This window comes from Melitaea cinxia, chromosome 29 (genome assembly GCF_905220565.1).
Source record: "Melitaea cinxia chromosome 29, ilMelCinx1.1, whole genome shotgun sequence".
In the NCBI taxonomy this organism is placed as follows: domain Eukaryota; kingdom Metazoa; phylum Arthropoda; class Insecta; order Lepidoptera; family Nymphalidae; genus Melitaea; species Melitaea cinxia.
In genome coordinates, this window is record NC_059422.1 from 3399170 (window position 1) to 3425630 (window position 26461).

Consider the following 26461-nt stretch of genomic DNA (forward strand, 5'->3'; position numbering starts at 1 on the left):
AATTTTGTTAGGTGTAGTGTTTGTGTATGTGTTTCTATTAGTGTAGTGTAGTGAACTGGATAACTTAATGTGTATATGGCTGGTGGCAGCTTTTATCAAAGAATTCCAACACTACCAAACCAACGAGAGTCAATTACGTTATCGCCTAGTCTTTGATGAACTATAGTAGTAGTAGTTATATTCTAGCCCTTTCTTCTATCTTGTCTTTCATGTAGCTTCGTAAAATAGGAAATGTTTTGCCTAAAATTTAGAACACCTGGCAGAACAATTGAATCAATTTTATAAGAAATCGTACTCGTGGTGAGTAAGTTACACAGACTCCCTAGGCGTCAGAATCTAGTGACCTCGCAAAGTGTGATGCTTTTTGGATTGCAGGCATCCATAACCTACCACCAGGTGGAGCATAAACTTAATGTTATAAAGAATAAGTCTCAAGATAAAAGAAAGAGCCTAAAACAAAATATTAAATTTTCCATATGTAATCCCTCTTATTCTTCTTTATACCTGATACCAATGATCCATTTCTAACTTATTTGAGAACCCAATTGAATAAACCCAGAGATAGACTAGAAGTTATGAAACAAACTAACTTTTCCTAGTCTATTTCCTAAAATAGTATTGGGAAAACATCATCAACGTTAATGTATGCATTTTAGAAAAAAAAAATTATAGTAAAATATCGACAGGAGTTTTGTATGACTAAGTAAGTATACTCAATTCGACCGTATATATATATATATATATATATATATATATATATAAACCGTGAAACATATATTTATTTTTTGGATAAACTGCAGTTTGAAGCCTTGATCTTAGAAAAATATGTTCGTATTACTATGACCGTTACAGATCAATGGAGCTACTCACGAAAAAATCACATATAGAGAAATAGCCCAGGATGCGATGAACTTTGCCATCTCCCTCACTCGTATGGGAATAAAGAGAGGTGACACTATCGCCGTGTGTACGGAAAGTAGACAGGAGTACTTTGGTACTTTCATTGGTATCGTATGTACTGGTGCTACTTTTACTCCAATTAGTATGGCCTATATTAAAGGTATGCTAAAATTTTATATATATATATTTCCTAGCTGACTCGGCAAACGTTGTCTTGCCGCTAAACGCTATTTAAAAATAGGGGTTGATCGTAGAGGGTTGAAAATGATCATCGGGTTGTATGTACTTTTTAATGTTGTATCAAAAAAAATAAAAAATAAAAATTTATTTACGAATTATTAAAGGGGAAAATTTTAGGGGTGGACAACCCTTATCATTTAGGGGGATGAAAAATAGATGTTGTACGATTCTCAGACCTACCCAATATGCACACACAATTTTGTGAGAATCACTCAAGCCGTTTCGGAGGAGTTTAACTACAAACACCGCGACACGAGAATTTTATATATTAGACTAGCTGGTGCCCACGACGTCGTCTGCGTGAACGCTATACAGCACCAAAAATACCTTCGATTATACCTTTTAAAAAACATTCATTTACCCGTTTCTTCTTTACATCTCATATCTACAGAAAAATCTCATAGATGGCGCTGCTTTTTTAATTGTCTTGTCTACTTATATTCATTTAATTATGTTTATCAGCTTAGTTACTTATATTGCGTGATTTTTATAGTGTGAAGCTAGCTTATATAGCATGGTTATTAACTTAATAACAACAACATTCAAATATGCGTCGTTATATAACACGTTGTTACAGAATGTGTTGAGGAAATAAAGGTTCACTGCTCGTTCCCGGTAGGTGATAGCATGATAATACGTATCCTATATGTTGACCCGACTTCCTAATAATATTCGTGCCAAATTTGAAGTAAATCCACGCGGTACTTTTTGAGTTTCTCCCGGACATACAGACAAACAGATAAACAGACAAACAGACAAAAATTCTAAAAACTATATTTTTGGCTTCGGTATCGATTGTAGATTGTGATCTAAGTATTCTTTTAAAAAAATATTCAATGTACAGTTTTGACTTTCCTACCATTTTATTATATGTATATAGATTATGTATTATAATTCCCACACGGCAGAAGCGAAACTACTGAAAAGTCGTAAGAAAGTAGGCCGTTGTAATTTGTTCTATCAACGATGATCACGGTCTCGTGACAGAGGTTTTTAGCGCCCTGCAAAACGTATTCTATCTCATTCACTCTAGTACATTTATATGTTACTTTCTTTATTTTGATGCATTTAAAAAAAATTTTTTTCTCGACCGTATTTAAAAAAGGTCGCCGATGTTACAAAAATTGATCACAATAATTCATACTTTTTTAATAATAACGATAATAATATATTATTTATTATACACCAAAATATGAAAAACAGTAGTAACAATAATTTTGTTTGCTCGCTAACGAAAAAAAAACCGACTTCAATTACACCAACGAGTAATATAACGTAGATCGACGAAAAAGTCAAGTAACTACGCGTTATCAAAGATTACTCAAAAAGTAGTTATCAGATCTCAATAAAATTTATATGTGACCACATGACAAACATCAGCTTTCGATTAAATTAAAAATTATTAAAATCGGTACACCCAGTAAAAAGTTATTGCGGATTTTCAAGAAGTTCCCTCAATTTCTCTGGGATCCCATCATCAGATTCTGGTTTCCTTATCATGGTACTAAACTAAGGATATTTTCTTTCCAACAAAAAAAGAATTATCAAAATCGGTACACCCAGTAAAAAGTTGTTGCGGATTTTCAACAATTTCCATCAATTTCTCTGGGATCCCATCATCAGATCCTGGTTTTCTTACCATGGTACTAAACTTGGGATATCTTCTTTCCAACAAAAAAAGAATTATCAAAATCGGTACATCCAGTAGAAAGTTATGCGGTATAATACAACGTAGGTCGACGAAAAAAGCGTCAAGTAAAAACGCATTATTAGATATAGCTCTAAAAGTAGTAGTTAGATCTCAAATAAATTTAAATGGGACCAATTGGCACACACCACCTTTCGATTAAAAGAAAATTTGTCGAAATCGGTCCACCCAGTCAAAAGTTCTGATGTAACATACATAAAAAAAAATACAGTCGAATTGAGAACCTCCTCCTTTTTTGGAAGTCGGTTAAAAAAAAAGATCTACAAAGGCGATTTCTTCCAGATAACCTTTGGGCACAGGACATGATATAGTAGTGACGGATAGGAAATGTACAATATTCTTAAGGATGAATAAAAATAGTGTATGATAGATTCAAAAATACATACAAATATACAAATACCTATGCATAAATAATCATAAATACATATAAATATCCATATACCTATAAATAATCAAGATAATATAATAATTGCCTTATTTTATTTCGCAGATGAAATGAAACACGTGTTAAACATATCAAAACCAAAAATGATCGTGTGTTCAACACTCGCCTACAAAACTCACAGTGAAACATTAAAAAGCTTACCATTCATAGAAAAATTTGTCCTCTATGGTAATAAAGTACCAAATATATTAGCATATGACGAACTACTTAAAACTGGAGTAAAATGTACCGGTGACAACTTCTTAGCAGCCGATGTCGAGGGGCAAACGGATACAGCTATAATTTTATACTCGTCAGGAACAACAGGGTTGCCTAAAGGTGTCATGTTGACACATCTAAACATTATTTCTGTTTGTTCTGTGTAAGTAATTAGTAAGTAGTTTTTGAAGTTTATTGGTTAAGAAATGATATTAGGCCAGTGGAGGGGTAAGGAGGGGGTGGTGAAATTAAGAGAACCTGCTTTGAGAGTGATCGAGCCCTTGCTAGATAGACCTTTCTATTATATTGTGAAAAACATATTGTATTTCTAAATAACATCTTAAACGCCACTTACTTTTTTTAAATATGAGGGTCGTAGGATCCTCTTGATGACAAGCAGTTACCGTAGCCTATCGACCACTCCAGTAGCAGGAGCATCACAAGCGCATTATATAAGCCCTACTCGTACTATCAACGCAGCGTACCCCTATTAGCAATAAGTAGTAATAGTCTACCCAATGGTAAGATATAAATTTTTATTTTATTGTTTGATTTTTTTGCTGCCTTAACTTTCTTTTATTATTGTCGAGTTTTTTTTTTTTTTAATTTATTTGTATTATTATTTCTGTAATTGACATTATTCTGACTTTCGTTAAGTATGTATATCACCTTATGACGAAATAAATGTTTTCGTTTCATTTCATTTCATTTCAACTACATCACTACACATTTTGACAGCAAACTGCTCTGAGGTGGAGATACTTTCCCAGTTAGTCTTATCCCGATTTTTAAAAGATATTTCGTTTTGAATTCTAGCTTAAAAGATGGGATGCAAAGACTAAAAGAAAGGAGTGATATTTTCAACGTTACCTTACTGGTTTAATACCATATTCACAACAAGTGCAAAATACTACACGAGAGTATTGTTTGGCTGCAATCTCCTGTAAGCTGGCGGATCTTCCCCCGTCAGGCTGTTCCATATTTTGAGCAGTTTATCTAGCTCTAGCCGTGGGTCATCACTAGCTTTTTTTCTAGGGGAAGCCCACTGAACCCTCACGTGTTGTCTCTGATGATCACACCATGGTATCACACCATGGGTCTGATGGGGGTCTTAAGAATTTTTTCATCAGGTGCCTCTTTAGTATATTTACCAAAATTTGACAGCCACACCTACTTAAAAACCATTGAGACATATCGAGTAAGTCTTATTTATGTATATTTATGTTTTTACTGGTAACAGTTTTAAAAAAGTTATATTATAGTGAAATTAATAATAATAATAATAATAATTATTATTATTATTATTATAAAAATAATCATTAAGTGTTGATTTGAAATCATCAGCGTCGTAATCAAAGTAATTACAAATCAAAGTATGGGCACCTTAATCAAGCCATGCAACGTTTACCTATAATTACAAAAATAAAATTTTATCTGAATGTCTTAAAGAATATGTATAGATTACGATATCTTCGTTATCTATACGATATTCAATATCACACCAAATGTCTCTAATCTCTTTCTAAACGGAACACTTTGAACGCGCCTATTTCAAGATCTTTAGTTTGATCTAAAATTATTATCGACTAATTAAAGCATTGAAAAATCTCTGAGTTTAATAGTAAAAAAGCCTTGCAAGTGCGTTTATTTCAAAAGTTTATTGGCCATAAATTATCACATTCCGTCTCTTACAATCGAAACAGAAACCGTAATAGATAGGAGAAGATTTATATTATTCTTCTGTGTTTGGCTCATCTGATGTTAAGCGATTACCGTGGCTTATAGACGCCTGCAACACCAAAAGCGTCACAAGCGCGTTGCCGCACCTACCCCCAATCCACCAGGAGCTCTCACCTTACTCACCACAGGAACACAAGACTGTTTGAAAACAGTATTATTAAGCTGTGGTCTTCTGTAAGGTCGAGGTACAAAACTTATCCCGAGTCAGGCTGTTCCAGATTTTGAGTAAGCTATTTCCTACTGTCCCCTATCTCAACAGCGGCTGTGCCCTACCTCAATTAAAATCTCTGAGTTAAATCTACGCCTGTCATTTAAATATTTTATACAATTTTACTGGCAACACTTTTTTATTTATTTTGCAGGTAGCCCAGATAGTAGTTCCGCCACCAGTTATAGTGGCGCTTTGTAAAACTCAGGGAAATTATGATGCTAGCTCAGTTAAGGTAGCGTACTGCGGTGCAGCACCACTCAGATCTGATACAATCAAAGAACTTCGAAAGAGGTAACTTTTAAGTATGATTCATTGTGTAATCAGCCCATTTTTTTATATACAACTACGTCGGCAAACAAACGCACAGCTTATCAGATTGTAAGCGATTACCGTAGCATATGCCTGCAACACCAGAAGCATCGAAAGCGCGTTCCTGCCCTACCCAAACCCCTCAAGAGCTCTGGTTACATTGCTCGCTACAGGAACACAACATTGCTTGAAAGTAGTATTATTTAGCTGTGATCTTCTGTAAGGTCGAGGTAGTACCCCAGTCGGGCTGTTCCAGATTTTGAGCAGGATATTTCCTGCTGTGACGACCACTCTGGTATAATGGTGCGTTAACCGTGTCGGCGGTGCCTAAACACCGACGGTCGCGGGTTCAATTCCCGCTCGGAGTGGATATTTGTGTTTATACAAATATTTATTAGTTATTAGTCCTTGTGGGTCTCCCCACCGTGGCACGGAGGGCACGTTAAGCTATCAGTCCCGGCATCTCGAGGAATATGTCTGTCAACCAGCATTGAAACAGCGTGGTGGATTTAGCTCTTATCCTTCTCTTACACGGGGAAAGAGGCCTACCCAGCAGTGGGATTTTGGGGATTCGTTTTTATCTTTATAGATATAGAATTACAAATAAAATAAATTTACTTTACCACTTCTCTACTTCAATAATTATTTTTTGTTACTTAATTAGATTTCCAGGTGTTGAACACGTCCTTCAGGCTTACGGCATGACGGAAAGCAGTTTAAGTGTGACCAGGGATACATACGACCAAAGACATTTATGTAAGATGGGCAGTGTGGGGCGTATCATAAATGGAATTGTTATTAAGGTATTTTTCATTAGATTAGATCAGTTCTTTTAAAGGTAACTCAATTTTCCTAATTTTTCCTCATTTTTTCTTTTGTATAATTCTGTTATTTCTTTCCTTATATATGTTTAGACCATTATTGGAAATAAAACGGTTAAGTCTTAATATAGTATCTATTTTGATTTTTATATTTTGGAAGCTAGAGCGTAAACTTGGGTGTTGTAGACACTAGATCTAAAACATAAATAATGGTAACAGTCAAATACAAAACTACCTAATTTATTTGCTCCAATTGTCTAGTTGTGTCACGTTACCAATATTTCCTGTATTTCCTCTATTGACAGAGATTTTCTGTAAAAAAAATTCTAGTAGCGATAAGACCGCGTTTGCATTTTTACGTTAGAATAGTGTTATTATCTTTAATGTCATTCTAAATTTGCATTTACGACGAATGAATTGTGATTTTGTTTACTGTTTTTTTTAGTAACATGCTTATAAACAACTCGACTAAAACTGTTTTTTTTATATACAACTAAGTCGGTAAACGAGTGAACAGCTCACCTGATGGTAAGCAATTATCGTAGCCTATAGACGCCTGCAACGCCAAAACCATCGCAACCGCATTGCCAGCTCTACCCCTAATCCCCCCAACAGGTCGAATCACCTTGAGCACCACAGGAACACAACACTACTTGAGACTTATTTAGCTGTGAGCTGCTGCAGATTTGGGTATTTCCTGCTGTGCCCTACCTCAGTTATTAGTTTAATGTGTTTTCTATTTTTTAATTTTACAAAATTTCCTTTCATAATCTAATATTTTTACAGATTGTAGACGTCGAAACAGGTAAACCCTTAGGAGTCAATCAACCTGGCGAAATCCGTATAAAAGGTCCTGTAATAATGAAGGGCTATGTCGGAAAAGACAGAAGTGAAGATTTTGATGACGAGGGATTCTATAAAACTGGTGACATCGGGTACTACGATGAAGATAAATGCTTTTTCATCGTCGAACGATTAAAGGAACTTATCAAGTATAAGGGTTATCAGGTAAGGTTTACTCAGGCAGAATGAACAGATTAAGGAAAAGAAGTTAAACAGATTTGCTTTGAAAAGAAAACCATCCATTTTCATAAAATGTCATGATTTAGTTAGTTTCTTTTTAATGTAACTTTGTATTGTAATATCATTCTCCAAGAAATTTCTTATTCGAAGGTAGTAGTAGAAGTTTATAGTTCTGCGTCTGGTTTAGTGCTTTCGTAATTACTAGCACTATCGTAATAATATTATAAATGCGACAGTTTGTGTGTATGGATGAGTAGATGAATATTTGTTACTCATTTACGCAACAACTACTGATTTAAATCAAACTTTGTATGTAGATGTAGGCTATAGATTCAATGTTACAGATTAAAATACATTTTATCCCACATTCCCACAAGATCGAAAATTACGCAGGTGAAGTCGTGAAGCGTAACTAGTGATTAACATAAGGAATTACCATATTATTAATTATATTTAAATCATGATTCATCATTGATGATGATGATGATTTAAATCATGACGTAAATAATAATGGTGCTGCAAAATCTGTAACTCCAAATGACAGATAACATGGTGCGATCCTGACTTACCTCTAAATTATACTGTCAGTTTGTGCCCCAGTCTTTGTGAATTTTTAACGTTTACTTCTTGTTGCCTAATGCAATGCCCTATTATGTCATGACTAGGTACTGTTCAAAGTAACTGCGGAGTTTTTTGCCTTTTCTCTTTTGCATAATCTTCATTCCGCATCTTTGGTAATTTCACATTGACAATAATAATTAATTGATTAAATACGAATAAAATTTGTAAAAGATCATTCAAATATGTTTTAGAAGCCTACTTGAACATAATAATTTTTGATTTTGATATAACAGTTATTTTTAATATACATTGAATAACTTCCCATTTTACTCTAACTTTTCAGGTACCACCAGCAGAAATAGAAGCAGTATTACTTCAAAATCCTAGTATACTTGATGCGGGAGTTATTGGGATACCTGATAAGAGTGCTGGGGAAGTGCCACGAGCATACGTCGTTTTACGACCAGAAGCTAAATTATCTGAAGCAGATGTTAAGAAATTTGTAGCGGAAAAGGTACAAATAGTTTTACAAAAATCTTGCTGAACCGCTTCTGATTGTTATTTTATCATATAAAAGCACATTATTGTTTTAAACACATTAAAAACCATCCTTTATTCATAGTAGTGAAGCAAAATCCATAATTTAGTGCGTAACTTTTAGAATTGGGCCATCTCCAAAAAAAATACATTTTTTTTCGGATTGAGTACCTATTGGAAAAAATATAGAAAATTAAGTAATGAATTATATTTTTATGTAAATAGAACTAAGTGGCGTGCACTTTTTGATTTTCTCAATTTTTTATCTATTTATTACAGCTTTCGCATCCTAAACATCTACGCGGAGGAGTTCGTTTCGTAAATGAAATACCGAAGAATCCAAGTGGAAAGATATTAAGAAGAAAACTAAGAGAAATGGCGAAAATAACGGAAGTCAAAAGCAAATTGTGATTAAAGAAAAACAATTAAATGATTACTATATTTTATTAAAACCTGGTTTCCTGTATCCATAAAACGACTCGTTTTGATTACGAAACGTTAAATTTCTAACACATGTTAATTTTTCGTTAAAAAATCTATAAGTATAAAAATCTATAAGTATAAAAATGAATGTTTGTCTGTATGTCCTTTATAGAATCGTAAACTATGCATTTGATCTTGTCATCTTCAGAAAAGTATTGTGCATGAGACCAAAGGTTTCTCAGTTGGTACGACCAAAAAAAGTGTAGCAACCACAGCCAGTATTAATCTATAATATAAAAATGAGTCGCTGAATGTGTTGCTAAGCGCAAAACTCGAGAACGGTTGGACCGATTGCGCTAATTCTTTTTTTAAAATATTCCTTGAAGTACGAGGATGGTTCTTACGGAGAAAAAATTCTAAAAAAAAAATTAAATTTCCTGAAAAAGTCTAAAAACAACACTTTTTTATACTCCCATACAAAAGATTTGTGATAATACTTAAAAGTCAATTTGAACTTTAATACCATACGATCAGTCTCGTTTCGGCGCTAATAGAGAATACACGCTTGTTTGCTTTTCTATCGAAACCAGTGATTCTCAAACCTACGAAATGGTGACGTGTGCTAGTTGTGGATTGCAACATACAGATGGACCGGTGTGCAGTCTTTGTAAACAGCACTTTGATTTTTCTTGCGCTGGGATCACAGAAGGAGGATACAGAAAGTTAGGAGACAGGAAGAACTCTTGGCGATGCCCAAAATGCAAGTCTGGCCTCTCCCCTTCACCAGTTTCACCTTCCCCTCTAACTGACCAGTTAGACAGGATTCAAGCACAGCTGAACGATATTGTGCTGCAGTTGGCTCCTCTGGCATCATTGGTGGAAGACGTGAAAATGATTAAATGTGATTTGAAAGATCTAAAAGAGTCACATGAATTGGTTCAAGAGGCCTTAAATAATTTTTCAGTGACACTCCAAGCCTTGGAAACAAGAGTTACTAAAGTTGAAAATATTGCTCGGGACGTACCCACCCTCCAGGCTGAGATTGCTAAGCTTCATCACGAATTAGAAGATAGAGATCAATGGGCACGAGCCAACAATATAGAAATAAGAGGAATCCCTCAGAAGAAAAACGAAAATCTATACGAAATTGCCCACAAAATTGGTGTCATATGCAACGCTCCTATAAAAAAGGAAGAAATCAATTATATTGCGCGAATCCCAACGCGAATACCCAATATTGATAAACCCATAATCATCGCGTTTAACAACCGCTACACTAAGGAGGAGTTAGTTGCCTCGTCACGCCGTAATAAGCAGCATCTTAACTTGTCTGGCCTGGGTTTCAGTACTGCGGGAGATTTCTATATTCACGATCATCTGACGCTACGGAACAAAGACCTACTCAGTAAAGCAAAAAAATTGGCGAAGGAGAAGAATTTCAAGTACATCTGGGTCAAACACTGCAAAATCATGGCCAGGAAATCGGACACATCACCAATATTTTTTATAAAAGGCGAGAAGGATCTCTTGAAAATTACTTAAAATTTAGCTCATTTTTATTTAAATATAATAATATAATTAGTTTGAGAATCATATTAATAACCGGTGTCTTTTGTTCGTCTTACCTCTTGCCGAGCGTAATAACTAACGAGAACGGGGCAGTCATTCAGTTATCACACGTAAGTTTACACCGGTGTGCACAGCTAACGCCGATATGCGCTTGCGTTTGCAATGTCATAGCGCTCATTATCGCTTGCGCACGTGCATTGCTGAGAATAGATTCGCTTACACTTAGTTATTACACTACTACCGTCTATTATACGCTTGCCGAGAATGTAACAAAATTACAATTTAAATCATATGATTTTATATAGTTAAAAGTCAAATCATTTTTGCGTTGTTCTTCATTTCTTTACGCCTGTGTGATGGCGTGTATCGTGGGCTATGTAGTTCTTATTTTAGATAAGCATAATCTCACAAATAATTATGTTTGGTACCTACATATTATATGTGCGGGGATTTCGGCTTCGAATAGTGTCTTTTTATTACGCTGTAAATACCTCAACTCGATTTGTTTAAGCTATGTATTACTATCTATCAATAATGGCTTCATTTGATCTTAATATATACTATCAAAATACACGAGGTCTACGCACAAAAACCCATCTTTTCAAGCGAAATCTATTGCTTAAATCTTATGATATTATCTCATTGACTGAAACTTGGTTGCATGATGGTATATATAACAGTGAGTTATTTGATGACCGTTATATGATTTGGCGCAGAGATAGAAATTATATTGCTACCCAAGAGAGATACGGAGGGGGTGTACTGCTGGCTGTACGTCGCGAAATCAGTGCGGTGGACCGCCCGGAGTGGTCCTCGTCGGCTGAAGACATGTGGGTAACCGTTACTCTTAAGAATGGTAACAAAACCTGTAAAATGCACGTATGCACAGTATGTCTCTGTAGCGAAAATCATGGTAATTCTTATAACTCACAACTGTTTAATTTCACAGATAATCTTGAACAAATAATTAATTCACATCCAAGTGATTTATTTTAATTATGGGCGACTTTAACCTTAGCAACGTTAGCTGGTTCCTTGAGTGTAGCACATACCCGCAATACTCCGGAGTAGCAGGTGAGTCACAAACTTACTTCTTTGACACATTATCGGAATGTAATCTTAATCAATATAATCTTCACCGTAACATAAATAACAGGATTCTAGATTTAGTATTATGTAACAAAGGCTTACGAGTTTCTTCCTGTGACGACCCACTAGTGCCAGAAGACCCTCACCATAAGTCCCTTGACATAATATTTGAAAGTGTTCATTACAAGCAACTCCCAATCAAGCCGAGACTGAAGTACTTTTTTGAGGCAGGCGACTATGTAAACATTAGGCAACACTTAAATGATTTGAACTGGGATAAACTCTTGCAAAAAAATTCGGTTGAAGAAGTTGTATTTAATTTTTATAATTGCTTAAATGAAGTGATTAATAAATATGTTCCCCACAAAGTTATAAAAGCTACTAACTTTCCACCATGGTACAATGCCTCTCTGAAAAAGGTAATCAAGGAAAAGTTTAAATTTCTTCAAAAGTACCGTATTTATGGTAACACTGAAGACTATGATTCCTTCTCCTTACTCCGTCACAGGGCTAAATCGTTGGAATCTAATTGTTATGCTACTTATATTAAGAAATGCGAGGACTCGATAACCAAAAACCCAAAGTTATTTTGGTCTTTCATAAAATCAAATAAACAAAGTTCTAGTAATATTCCTTCCTCCGTGTCTTACGAAGGAGATACTGCTGATACAGGGGATGATATTTGTACATTATTTTCAACCTACTTTCAGTCCACATTTCTGTCATCTACCACCTCCAGCATTCGGTCTAATACTCATGCTCCGTCTCCCAACCATAGTAATGTAATCACAGACATAGAAATAACCCCCGAAACGATTAGAAAGCTACTAAAATCCTTGGATTTGACTAAAGGGGCCGGTCCCGATCATATACCACCGTTATTTATTACGAGATGTTCGGACAGCCTAACTAAACCCCTTGTAATACTATTTACACGCTCATTAAAAGAAGGTATCATTCCCAAAATCTGGAAATCCGCCTTTATATCTTCATAAGTGGAAATAAGAGTGAGGTGAAAAACTACAGGCCGATTTCCAAATTATGTATATTCGCAAAAATACTCGAAAGGATAGTTCATACTCAAGTCTATAGCTTTTTGTCATCTTCGTTTATCCCCGAGCAACATGGTTTCGTTAAGAGACGCTTAACAGCTTCCAATTTGCTGCTCTTTACAGACTATATTACATTGAGTATGGATTCAGGTGCACAGGTTGACTGTGTATTCACTGATTACAGTAAATGTTTTGATCGTATTGATCATCAAATACTCTTGAAAAAACTTTTAGATGCTGGTATTCACGGAAACTTATACAGGTGGTTCAAAGCTTACATTGAAATGAGGTCTCAAGCTGTTGTTCTCAATGGCTATATGTCTTCATGGAACTGGGTACCATCTGGAGTCCCACAAGGCTCACTGCTGGGTCCATTGCTGTTCAATATTTTCATAAATGATATAGCTTCTTGCTTCAAGTATTCAAAATTCCTACTTTATGCTGACGACATGAAGATCTTTCAAAGTGTACGTATTGAAAAGGATTGTCATCTTCTACAGCAGGATCTCTTAAGATTCTAAAATTATTGTTTCATAAATAAATTAGATATAAACGTCGCAAAATGCTTTTCGATCACATTTTCACGTAAAATTAATAACATCAAATTTAAATATCTACTAAGACAGCAGGAGCTTAAAGTAGTAAATGAAATACGAGACTTGGGCGTTACTCTTGACTCTAAGCTGACGTATGAGTACCATATAAACAATATTGTAAAAAAAGCGAATAAGTCAATGGGGTTCATTCTACGCCAAAGCACTCAATTTAATAGTATTAAGCTTGTCAAGATCCTTTATTGCTCATATGTGCGTAGCATACTCGAATACTGTTCACAGATTTGGAACCCACAATATGTTGTATACATCAATAGGTTAGAAACAATCCAGCGTAAATTCATGAGATATCTTCAGTTCAAGTCTAACAAGTTTGACGAATGTTACGAACATAGATGCAAAAGACATCATATATTACCGTTGCATGAAAGGCGTAAAATAGCAGACATTACATCGTTAACCAGGATAGCGCAAAGTGAATTAGATTCTCCTGATCTTCTTAGCAAAATTTACCTAAAACTACCTAAAAGATCATTAAGACATCCCCTCAACTATTTACATGTCCCTAGTTGCTCGGCAAACTATAGGCAAAACTCCTTTCTTTTGAGGTCCGCAGATCAAATCAATAAGCTGAATGACTTCCCCGACTTTGACCTATTCAACACTTCTGTAAAAACAATTAGAACGAAACTGGCAAGACACTGGTTCGATATGGTATCATAAACCTCTTTTCCTTATTTAAAGTTCATTAAAAAAAAAAAAAAAAATTAAAGTGTATGTAGTTAATTTCATGCTGGATTTTTAAATTTTTTTTTTAAATTTTTAATTGTTGTAAATTTTTAAATTTTAAAAGCATTCAAAATAATAGATTTGTACTTGCGAAAGCAACTAAATGGTGCTTAGATATTTCCTTTTCTTAAAGCAATTGTTAAAATGTATCACTGTATGCTTTCCTAATAAAACAAAATAAAATAAATAAAAAATAAATAAAGTTTGTGTTAGGCGATACGAAGTTCGCCGGATCAGCTAGTATAGAAATAAAAATGTATATTGCTTGTATTAAAGAATCTTTTTATATTCCCTCATACGACATGCCTTATTAGTCTTGATTTCTAACTATGATACTAACTTATAAGTGTATATAATTATATTACGGATCAGCTTGTAAAGTCTCACTGTTGTTGGCGGATATATTCCCCACTATAAGTAACGATCGCTATCAGGTGTACATTATAGCAACCGGGACCGACAGCTTAACGTGCTCTCCGAGGCACGGTGGGGAGACCCACAAGGGCTAACAACCAGACTGGAAATAAATATGTATATATATAAATACAAATATCCACTCCGAGCGGAAATCGAAGCCCCGAGCGTCGGTGTTTAGGCACCACCGACACGGCACACGCACCATTACACCATATAATTATATTAATTAATCAATGTGTTAAAGGAGAAACATAAATAACGCGATACTCTGACAGCTTGATTGATTGCTAGTAATCTGTATTCATACCTAGATACCAACTTTAAATAGATAAATGATTTAATAAGGAGTTGTCGAGAGCGTAGAGAAATTGGGACGAGATAAAAGGCGATCAAGCACTATTATTAATTATATTTATATGTTGAGAGAAACTGACTACTTATATATGTATATTTTGAACCGACTTCAAAATAAAGGAGGAGCTTCTCAATTCAACTGTATTTTTTTCACACTAGCGTGGTCGAGGCACGAGTTCGCGGACTTACTCGCACGTCATCACCCCCTTATTAATGTATATTTGATGGCGTTGACAATTTTTTCGTCGAACTATTTAGTTAATGTATATTACAATTTTTTATCCGGAATACCGACTTTCATCGATACAAATAAATAAAATTGTAGTGTTTGTTTGTAATATGAAGATAACCGCTTTTTATTAAAGCTTTATGATTACGTTACGCGATATATATATATAGCAAAATCACATTTTTTATAATTTTTGTCTGTCCGTCTGTTTATTCCGGCTAATCTCTAAACGGGTGAACCAATTTTCACGGGACTTTCACTGGCAGATAGCTGATATAATAAGGAGTATTAACTTAGTAACTTAGGCTACTTTTATTTTAGAAATTTGTTTATTTTAGAACTCTGCGAACTGAAAAATGACTTTTTCGTTAAATTCTCCTATCCTATTCTACCTATAGAATAGAATACATACTATAAAGGTGGTTAAAAAATGTGCCGTCCGTCCATTAACTTGTACACCTACATATTATATAGATAGATACTGTAGCTTGTGGATTCTTACAAGAGCGATGCCACCCTATCTCCTCCCCTAGCCCGGAGTTCTGGGCACCTTACTCACCACACAACACAACACTACTTACAGTGTCCGTAACTGTTATCATGACTGTGTATCAATTATCGTTCATACCTTTTTGAAAATGATAACACAATATATTTCAATTCTGGCCTACAAATAGTAAAATTGAAATTTTATCAGCTTTTGACGAAGCTATCAAGAATTTCTGGATATAGACTTATACTCATAAATAAGCAGCTTAATACTGAGTGGAAGACCTGTATGTTTGAGTAGTAGAGAGTATATTTTCCATGGTTTAGTAGTATAGTGTTATTTTTAATTCAGTCAGCCAGTTCAGTGTATTGCTGGATGTAGGGCTCACCAAGTTCGCGCCAGATTTTTCAGATTTTCGCAATCCTCATCCAGCGTATACCGGCAATCTTACGTACATCGTCCAACGGGTCGGAGGACGTCCAACACTGCGTTTGCCAAGACGTTTTTTATTTTTAATTATTATTGTTTTAACTTATGGGTGTCGTAAGAGGCGACTAAGGGATAACACAGTTCCACTACATCAGCGTGGTGACTATGGACAAAACACATAATTTCACTTCATTTTTGACGCGAACTTGTGGAGGCCTATGTTCAGCAGTGGACTGCAATAGGCTGAAAATATGATGATGATGATGAATGATGAACTTTAATAATAAAAATATTTTTCCTTCTTTCTTTGTTCCTAATCTGGAACTTCGGCCGTTTAGTTTCTTTCTCAACAGTTCATGGTTTTAATGTGAAAAAGATAACGCAATAGCCCTTTCCAAAAACGTTTTTATATATTTTACTAGCGACCCGCCCCGGCTTCGCACGGGTGCAATGCTAAATATACTACAGAATGTCTTTATTTATAGTGTGAAGCTAGCTTATAGCATGGTTATTAACATAATAACAACAACATTCAAATATGCGTCGTTAGATTACACGTTGTTACAGAATGCGTTGAAGAAATAAAGGTTCACTGCTCGTTCCCTCTCGATAATATGTAACCTATATGTTGACCCGACTTCTTAATAATATTCGTTCCATTCATACAGACAAACAGACAAACAGAAAAAAATTCTAAAAACCATATTTTTGGCTTCGGTATCGGTTGTAGATCACACCCCAAGTATTCTTTAAAAAAAATATTCAGTGTACAGTTTTGACTTTCCTACCATTTTATTATATGTATAGATTAGTAATAAGTACGGAGCACTATAAACAATAAAATTTTAACGCCTTTAAGGCATTTAAAGAGAAAGTTTCGTAATGTTCTCTTATGAGTGACGTTTTAGGAGTAGAAATAAAATGTAGCGGATGCAATCATCATTAAAAATAACCGCGGGCATTACGTAACCTGCGGTAGCCGCTGTAATATTATCTGTTTAGTCGTTATATTTTTGATGACTAGTGATCGCCCAGTGGTCGAAATTCAACTATAATTAATCTACAAAGTCAAAGATTATACTTCTATAATAATAAACAAAAGAGTATATGTGTGTGTGTGTGTGCGTGTGTGTGTATCTAATACATATCACATACATGTGTAATGTTTTATTTTTATTGATTTAATGTATTTTTATGTACTGTGTGGCTACGGTACTAAAGAATATAGCCACTCCCTCTCTTCCCGTGGGTGTCGTAAAAGGCGACTAATGGATAACACTGTTCCGCTACCACCTTGGAACTTAAAAAGCCGACCGGTGGCGGGATAACCATGCAACTGCTGGCTTTGAAATACACAGGCCGATGACGGGCAGCAGCGTCTTCGGTGCGACAAAGCCAGCCCTGCGGTCACCAACCCGCCTGCCCAGCGTGGTGACTATGGGCAAAACACATGAGTTCACGTTATTTTTGGCGTAAACTTGTGGAGGCCTATGCCCAGCAGTGGACTGTATAGGCTGTAATGATGAATGTATTTTATGCATAATTTTAAAGATAATATTAAGATTCTGCACTCCCTCTAAACTATAAGTGAACGAAGTTTCATACTCCTCCGTCCGCGCAATTTTCGTAAAAACAGGTACAAACTTTTTGCTTCACGTATTAATATATAGAAACTAGTTGTTTAACGCAGCTTTGTCCGTAACAACTGTTTTCATTTGAATCAGCTACTAATATCTTATTGCTGGACGTATGTCTCTTTTTCCGTGTAGGAGAACGGTCGAGCTGAATCCGCCACGCTACTCCGCTGTAACTTGGTCCATAAGAAATATCTACTTTGTCTTTTATTATATACCGGCGACCCGCCCCGGCTTCGCACGGTTGCAAACACTATCAGAGTTCTTGTACTATATTATTCATGTATTATACATATCAATCTTCCTCTGAAATTACTCTATTTACTAAAGAAAACCGCGATGTTTTAAAGATCTAAGCATACAAACAGCGGAAGCAACTTTGTTTTATACTATGTAATGATCTATAAACAAGCGAGGATCCACCTGAAGTTAAATGGATACCGTAGACTATATACATAGTTTGCCATCCAGAAGCAACCCAAGGACGCCGACTCTACTACCGGCCCTCCCCAGGAGCTCTGGCCACCTTCCTCACCACAGGAACACAACACTACTTGAAAGCAATATTATTTAGCTGTGATTTTCTATAAGTATGAGGAACTTTCCCAGGAAGACGCTTTGAACCGATTTTATTCTACCGTGCCTCTGTAATTTTTTAATGCCACAGATTGCCATAAACATGGGTTTTTTTGATTAATAGAAGAAAGCGGAACGAACAACATCATCTTGTTCACTAAGCCCAAGCAAAAGGCTAGTTAGGCTGTTAAATATCTATATAATGTACTCAAAAACTGTATTAAGAAAATAAAACATTATTTTTCGTCGGTGGATGTTAATAACTAATACAATCGAAATATCAGTTATACATTAGACCGAATTCGACATGGCCTAAAAGCAGTTATGTAAACACATTTCTCCAAACTTGTCTCAAACGAATCGATTTTTCGTCACAAGAACGACGTCTCGACGGTCACTTTCGCTTTTTTAAAAATTACCCTTTTAAATCTTACGATGAAGTGACGTTTAGGACTTGACGTTTAATTTTTTTTTATCCGAATAAAGAAGTTTAATTAAAAAAAAATAGTGTCGTAACTTTTTTTTATTGAAATAAGTGGCCAGTGTCTGGTACAGTGTTGAATCTGTGATAAAGTGATTTTTATTAAAGTTTTTTTTTTAAATATTACATAATATATTAATAATATGGGTAAATATGTCAATAATTTAAATATTTTCATACTTGTGATATTATTTTATCAATTGGTAAAATGCGATGACGAATCTGAAGTTGTTAATGACAACATTAATGAAGTTAAAAATTTCGTTAACAAAAATATAAAAAATGGTTTTACAAGACTTTTGAACGAAAACAAATATAATAAGGACGTTTTAAAAAATATCGGTAAAGAAAAAGATATTGTTAATTCGTATGAAGATATAACGATTTTGGACGATGATGGACAGTTGAAAACTTTGAAGTATAAATCGGTAAAGGCGAAAATACCGGTACAGTTACATAACTTAGTTAGTCATAGTGATGTTGGTGAAAGTGAGAAGGATACTGAAGGACAGGCTATAAACAATGTATCTACACACGCAAACACACACACGCAGAAATCGAAATTTTTTGATGAAATTGGTTGTAAGTATATTTTTTTATTGCCTTTTTTACCATTTATAAAAAGTTTCAATAAGAAGAATGATGAAGCTCTATATTCAGCTCCATTACCATTAATTACTTTAGTTTTTAAAAATAGTTATGTAACAGAGATAAGTAAACTGGATTTTAGTTCTTTTTAGTAAGTACATTTTGTACTGATTGTCATTAAATATTTTGATATAAACTTCATTATACATATTCACAACCATAACCAAAAAACACCTAAGCAAAAAAAATTTTGAAATTGTTTTGTATTAAAAGCAGAAAATTAGTAAAAAAATCGTTAAAGAAATTAATAACTGTATTATATAATTGCTAATTTAATTATTAAAAGACTGGGTTTTCTTGTATTAGCTATAGTATGGAGGGCGCCAGGAGCAAGTTTAAAAGGAAATCGTAATATAAAAATCGTATATGTAACATAAAGAACATAAAATCAGACCACTTAACAGTAATACGTTAAGAAAAATCACATCATCATCATCACTTCAGCCTATCGCATACATACATCTGCTGGACATAGACCTCCCCAAGCTCGCGCCAGACATTCCGGTTTTCCGCAATCCCCATCCTAACCGGCAATCTTACGTAGATCGTCGGTCCAAAAAAAAACGATCATATGTAAAACCTTCTTTTGTTTCATCGTTTAAAAACCAGTTCAATTACATACACGAAAAAGTCACGATAAATCTGGTCACGTAAAGATCATAACATTATTTTCCCTAAATCGTGACATCTTAATTGCCTTATAATGTTATCTGGTGCAAATTCCAAAACAACTTTCTATGTTACGGTATTGATAACATTATATTATGGGCATAATGTCGATTTTGTAATCTTACGTTCGTGGGAGAAAGTCGACTCTTTTGGTTGGCTTGTAAAACGTAATTGCTGTTCAAGATTGGAGGTTAACAAAACTATTACGAGAGAGAAAAATGTTCGTAAAATAAAACTACCGATTTTCTTTTAAATTTTAGATTATTACTTATTTTGATTATAATAATTTAAAAAGGTAAGACGTCAAACTTTTGACTTATTAAGCAAAATGTTTTTTGGCAAAAATGTCAAATGATCATATTATATATTAATACGCTAAGGTACCTACGCTATATTTGTCTCCATTTTTAGAAAAAAACCTCACGATTACTCCACATAAATTAAATATCATTTTATCCGGATATATCGGCATCCACAACAAAAAAAAAAATATTGCTTTTGTTTTTATAAATTAATTAATTATTAAAATTATGACGATGATATTATACTTATTTAGTGCAAATTATTCGCACGGGTATTGCTAGTATGTCTATATGTTAATTATCTCATGAAGTCAAGATATCTGCAAATTTTAATCTGGAGTTTTCTTTTAACTAAAATAATGTAAAACTTCATCGATTATATCATAATCGTACCATGAAAGTGGTCTTAAAAGAAATCAATACTAACTATGTATAATTCTGCAATTAAACGTACAACAAGCTTTTTTTAAATTCCAGTTTTTGTACTACTTGAATTCTTCAGAAATAAATTGTGAATTAGTCCCGAATATTTGGCGTAGTATGGATAGAATACAATAATATGCTTTAGCCTTTTATATCCCACAGCTGGGCATAGACCTGTTTCTTCATTTAGAAGAAAGATTAGAGCTTCATCCACCACGCTGCTCCAATGCAGGTCGGTGGATATAGTCCCTACTATAAGTAACGATCGCTATCAGGTGTAATTGATAACAACCGAGACCAACGGCTTAACGTGCTCTCCGAGGCACGGTAGGAAGACCCACAAGGACTGCAAAAACACCCAGACCATGTATGGCCAATACGAATGTTTGTCGTGTGCGGGGATCGAACCCACTACCGCCAGCGCAACAGATACCAACCAGTACTGTGACCTTTGCGCCAACGCCTCGTATATATTAAATCATTTTAAAGCCTAGCTGAATAGTTAACGTTGCTTCGAATTGTAAAAAAGAATTACAACGATTATATTACCTATAGATGCTCAACTGGCGTCCGTAGGCTACGGTGTCCGCTTATCATCAGGTAGGACCGTACGCATACCGCCACCTTTCTATAAGGATGAAGTTTCCGGGACGTGTTAAATTGTGTACATGCATCCTATCTTAAAATTTTACAAAATATTTAATGAGATGGTCTCAATTTATTAACCGACTTCAAAAAAAAGACTTAGAGGTTACTCAATTTGACCTATATATAAATATATATTTTTATGTATGTTCGGGGATGACTTCGTAGTTTATGAACCGATTTTGATAATTCTTTTTTTTTGGAAAGGTGATATTCCAAGTGTCGTACCGTGATATGGAAATCAGGATCTGATGATGGAATCCCAGAGAAACCGAGACAAACTCTCGAAAATCGTAGTGACGACTAGTGCGTTTGTTAATTATTTTCGTCTAATTACGTTGTATTACTTGTCGATGTAACTGAAGTCGGGTTTTATTCGTTTGCAAGCAAACACAATTATTTCATAAATAAAATTTATTTTCTGTTAATTTAATTTATTTATGTTCTCGTAATTGTCAAAACGTCAAAACGTACATACTCGTATAACTTGAAAATGAAATTAAATAAAGGAAATTTTTAACTAATAATGTGGCATATACACACCACTTATCGAAAGCTAAAAATATAATTTATATTTTTAAAAGACTAACAAAAGCCAAGGTAATAACAACAGTTAATTTAAAAATTACTACATCTTAACATTAGGTATATCACAAACTTAAGTAATTTACCCAGTGTTATCTGGCAACCTCCGTAAATAATAAAAAATTTAATCCAATAACGATGATAAGATATTTAAAATTAAGCTTTATTAATGTCATGACGTCATACAAAGTCAACGTAACGTAACAAGATGCGTCGACAGAATACCTAGAGATTGTTTTTTTATATGACAAATATGGGATACAAGCGTACGGTCCACCTGATGGTAAGCCGATATAGTAGCTTATGTATGCAGAAACACCAGGAACATTTAAAGCGCGTTGCCGACCCTCTATCCCACCCTTATTAGCAGCTCTGATTATCTTACGCACTACAGGAACACAAAATTACTTGAGAGCAATGTTATTGACTTTTGATCTTCTGTAAGATTGCTTCCCCAGCATTGTGATATATGCACGTGAATATTTTTATATTACCTGCTCTTCCCTACCTCCTCTACCTACCTTATAGTTTCTATAAAAATATAAATGTTGTTTCATCATTCATCATCATTAAGCCTATACAGTCCAGTGTTGGACATAGGCCTCCACAAGTTTACGCCAAAAATAACGTGAACTCATGTGTTTTGCCCATAGTCACCACGCTGGGCAGGCGGTTTGGTGATCGCAGGGCTTTGTTGCACCGAAGACGCTGCTGCCCGTCTTCGGCCTGTGTATTTCAAAGCCAGCAGGGATGGTTATCCCGCCACCGGTCGGCTTTTTAAGTTCCAAGGTGATAGCGGAATGTTGTTTCATCTCTTTCTAATCTATAATTAGGTAAAATTAATTACAAGTGGTACAATAAAACTAACGTCAACAATAATTCTGGTCTTATAACTGGTTTAATTATACATTCGTAACAAGCGTCCTAATCCACAAATCTAGATCGGAAGTTAGACCGATCTCAAAATGAGCATTAAAAAGTAAAACTGGCAGCTTTCGAGTCGCTCTCGCGCCAGACGCCTCTCTCTGGCGCCGCCAGTGGCGCGCTACCTTTGGTGACATTATATTTTTCACTGCAGTAAAAATTCAACAAATTATAGTAACAATGAAAGTTGGCAAGGACGAAATTATCGCTTCATCAAAGAGATCTACCAGTTAAAACATGGTAGTGAAAAATTTTCTGTCAGCGGTAGTAGGAAAATAAAGTACGCTTCAGCCGGTAATATCCCACTACTATAGGCTTCTTTCCCCATGTAGGAGAAGGATCAGAGCTTAATCTACGACGCTGTAACGTAAAGTAGTGTAAGCAAAAAAAAGTTTTTTTTTTCTTTTCTTGCACTTATTTATTCATTTATATCATCCTTTAAATATATTGAAAAAAAATTACATAATGTATTTAACGCTGAATTTTTATATTGTTGTGGTACTTTTCCAATCAGGCTGCCCTTACATTTAAGCAAAATGTTTTCTTCTGAGCCCTGCTTCAATGATATACTGGTTACCTTATACGTGCAATATATTTTTGAAGTTGGTTTTCCAATACTTAGTGCATTCATCAAATAACGGTGTAGTATGTAAAATAATACACTATGTCTTATATTTTGGTTTTGACACCATTTAAATTATTATAGCATCATATAATACTATTAATCCGAATTGTTGTCGACTGTGCAAACTCGAATCCTGAAATATTTCGGACACGTTGTTCGAAACGAACAATCCATAGAGCGACTCGTTGTCCAAGGGCAGGTAGAGGGCAAGCGGTCACGCGGTCGATCACCTACGCGTTGGACAGACCTCATTAAAGCTGCGTCACAGACCTCCATAGTCCAGAGTTCTCGAGACGCTGAAAACCGCATCAAGTGGAGACTGAGAAGAAAGAAGAATCCGAATTAATGTAGTTATTCCATTTATTTAAGTGACCAAAATCAACATACAATGACAATGAAATTATTTTCCAGATGTAACTATATAATTCAAGTTTAACAATATATATTACTTATAAATAATGTAGCATTGCGATAGTAAAATATTTATTAAAACCGATTTAGAAATATCGAAACTTATCGAATATTACAAAAAAAAAGATTTCTTATGTAGAGTTCTATAACTAAAATAACTATTACATAAATTTTTAAAACTCAACAAAATGTTGTCAAAGCCGTTTCTAAGTAAGCGTGCAGTATAACAAGTGACAGTAGCACGGTCGTAGCATGTACATAAACACGTGTCTTATATATAATTTACATAATAAAAAATAATATGAAGTAAATATTGATAAGATTCTTTTACTATATGGTAACATCAAAATGTGAAATTTGTTTTTTAATAATAAATAATTTTGGTAAGTGTCTTAATAGTTTCAACAAATAAATAAAGATTGATTTCTTTTAAATTAATATAATGTTTTACATATAATAATAATTTTGGTAAAAAATATGATAAAATAAAAATTACGGTTAATTTGATAGTTTGATACCAAAAAAGTTTTTATATCATAATTGCTATTTATTAAAATAAATAAACGTATAATAAAATATAAATGTTCCTGTTTAACTATACTAAATGCTTAGTTCTTTCGAAATAGTTTTACAGATAAAAAAAATATTAAGTATGATTTATCTGAAGGTTACCTGGAATAAATCGATATCGAGCGATAAGACCGCTTCATTTCTTCATTCATTCTGTATTAAATTACTCTGTGTGGGGTAGACAATAAAAAATAAATAAATATTGTTTATGGTCACTTCAAATAAATCAATAATAATCAAAAATGGTGGTTCACCACTGTGAGAAAAGTAGTGTCACAAAACAAACAAACTAACAACGAAATAATTCACAAAAAAAAATGATTTCACAGCCGACTGATCGATGCAGAAAATTTTCCATATTTCTTTAACTTATTGTTATATTGTAAAAACGCTTAAAGCTCTCATTTATATTAATAAAAATTAATGTTTATCTGTATGTCTTTTATAGAATCGTAAACTATGCATTTGATCATGTCATGATCTTCCACAAAGTGTTGTGCATGAACCCATAAAGGTATCTGAGTTGGTACGACCAAAAAAAAATACAAAAAAGCATAGCAACGCGCGCAGGGTACAGCTAGTTTATAATAATAATAATAATAATTTACCCTTTTATTGTACAAGTAAAAAGAAGCTCACAATTAATAAAACAATTAATTAATTTCATATCGATATAAGTTTGCAATTTTACAAAAAAAAAATAATTTTGTTAAAAAAAATTACCCACGAGGACACCAGGTAGGAACGAAGTTCCTTCGGATAGTGTAGAAGCAACACAATTTGAAAAAAAATGTTGAATTTTGAAAAAAAAATGTCGAATTTTTTCTAGTTCTTGATTTTTTTTAATTTTGTTGATTGGTTTTTAATTAAGTATAAATAAAAGTATTTAGGAAATTTAGTATTTTAGAAAATACCGTAAAATAGAATAAATCAAACAAAATAATAATAATAATACTAAATATTATTGGGCGGGCGGAGTGACATTCAGTAAAATAATAATTATTCAAACTCTTAAGTGAAATAAAAAAAACATGTGTGTATTTATTTTTGTCGACAGTATAAAATTACATAAATAATTTTAAAAAAAGTTTACTAGTAATATTTTAGTTTTACAAACGTCATATTATACAGTCATGTGAATGATATTACGTCACTTCCGTTATATATTTTTCTTATGGTTTTAGTCTCACATTTTTCTCAGTTCGGTCGGCCAGCCAAATGTCAAGCCTGACGTAAGGAACTTCGTTCCAAAATCTGGTTTTGTATGATAGATATATAGCTACTATACTGTGGTATTTATTAATGAGATCGTCAAAAAATCTGAAATTGTTAATACATATAGGCACTATGTCCTTCACTTGGTTCCTACAATAGAATGTAAAAAGGCGGTCTTATTGCTAAGCGATTACTTCCAGACAACCTCAGGCAAAAAATAATATGAAAATAATATGAACATGTGAATAAAATACCCAAAATGCAAAGATAAAAAAATCAAAACTAAATTTCTTTCACACTACTAAACAAAATACACACACAAAAGCATCTTTGGATCATAATTTCAATCTACCACCGATTTGAAACGTAGATTTTGCAGAAGAGAATCGGTAAGAAACTCTATAAAACTGTGTTTTATAATAAAACTAGCTATGACCGCGACTTCATCTGAGTGGAATTAAAAAATATATTGTTCAGTTCGTAGTAAAAAAAAACTAAAATAATAGTAGCCTAAGTTACTTCTTATTAAATCAGCTATCTGCCAATGAAAGTCCCGTCAAAATAGGTCCAGCCATTTCAGAGATTAGCCGGAACAAACAGACAGACAGAAAGACAGACAAAAATTGTAAAAATGTTATTTTAGTATATGTACCGTGTATACATCC

The 26461-nt window shown here is 34.1% G+C and overlaps 2 protein-coding genes across 2 annotated transcripts in view; both read left to right on the forward strand.

The window, feature by feature from the left end:
* The window catches only part of LOC123667733, a 40193-nt gene extending 31069 nt beyond the window's left edge, over positions 1-9124 (forward strand). The window contains exons 11-17 of the mRNA XM_045601573.1: positions 853-1060; positions 3339-3643; positions 5594-5733; positions 6416-6554; positions 7359-7580; positions 8500-8670; positions 8973-9124. Coding sequence (XP_045457529.1) covers positions 853-1060; positions 3339-3643; positions 5594-5733; positions 6416-6554; positions 7359-7580; positions 8500-8670; positions 8973-9104 — 1317 coding nt within the window. The 3' untranslated portion in view covers positions 9105-9124. The remainder of the gene's footprint in view (positions 1-852; positions 1061-3338; positions 3644-5593; positions 5734-6415; positions 6555-7358; positions 7581-8499; positions 8671-8972) is intronic.
* A 601-nt stretch (positions 9125-9725) lies between these two features.
* The window catches only part of LOC123667734, a 58870-nt gene continuing 42134 nt past the window's right edge, over positions 9726-26461 (forward strand). Inside the window, exons 1-3 of the mRNA XM_045601574.1 lie at positions 9726-10558; positions 11402-11515; positions 19075-19358. Coding sequence (XP_045457530.1) covers positions 9726-10558; positions 11402-11515; positions 19075-19358 — 1231 coding nt within the window. The remainder of the gene's footprint in view (positions 10559-11401; positions 11516-19074; positions 19359-26461) is intronic.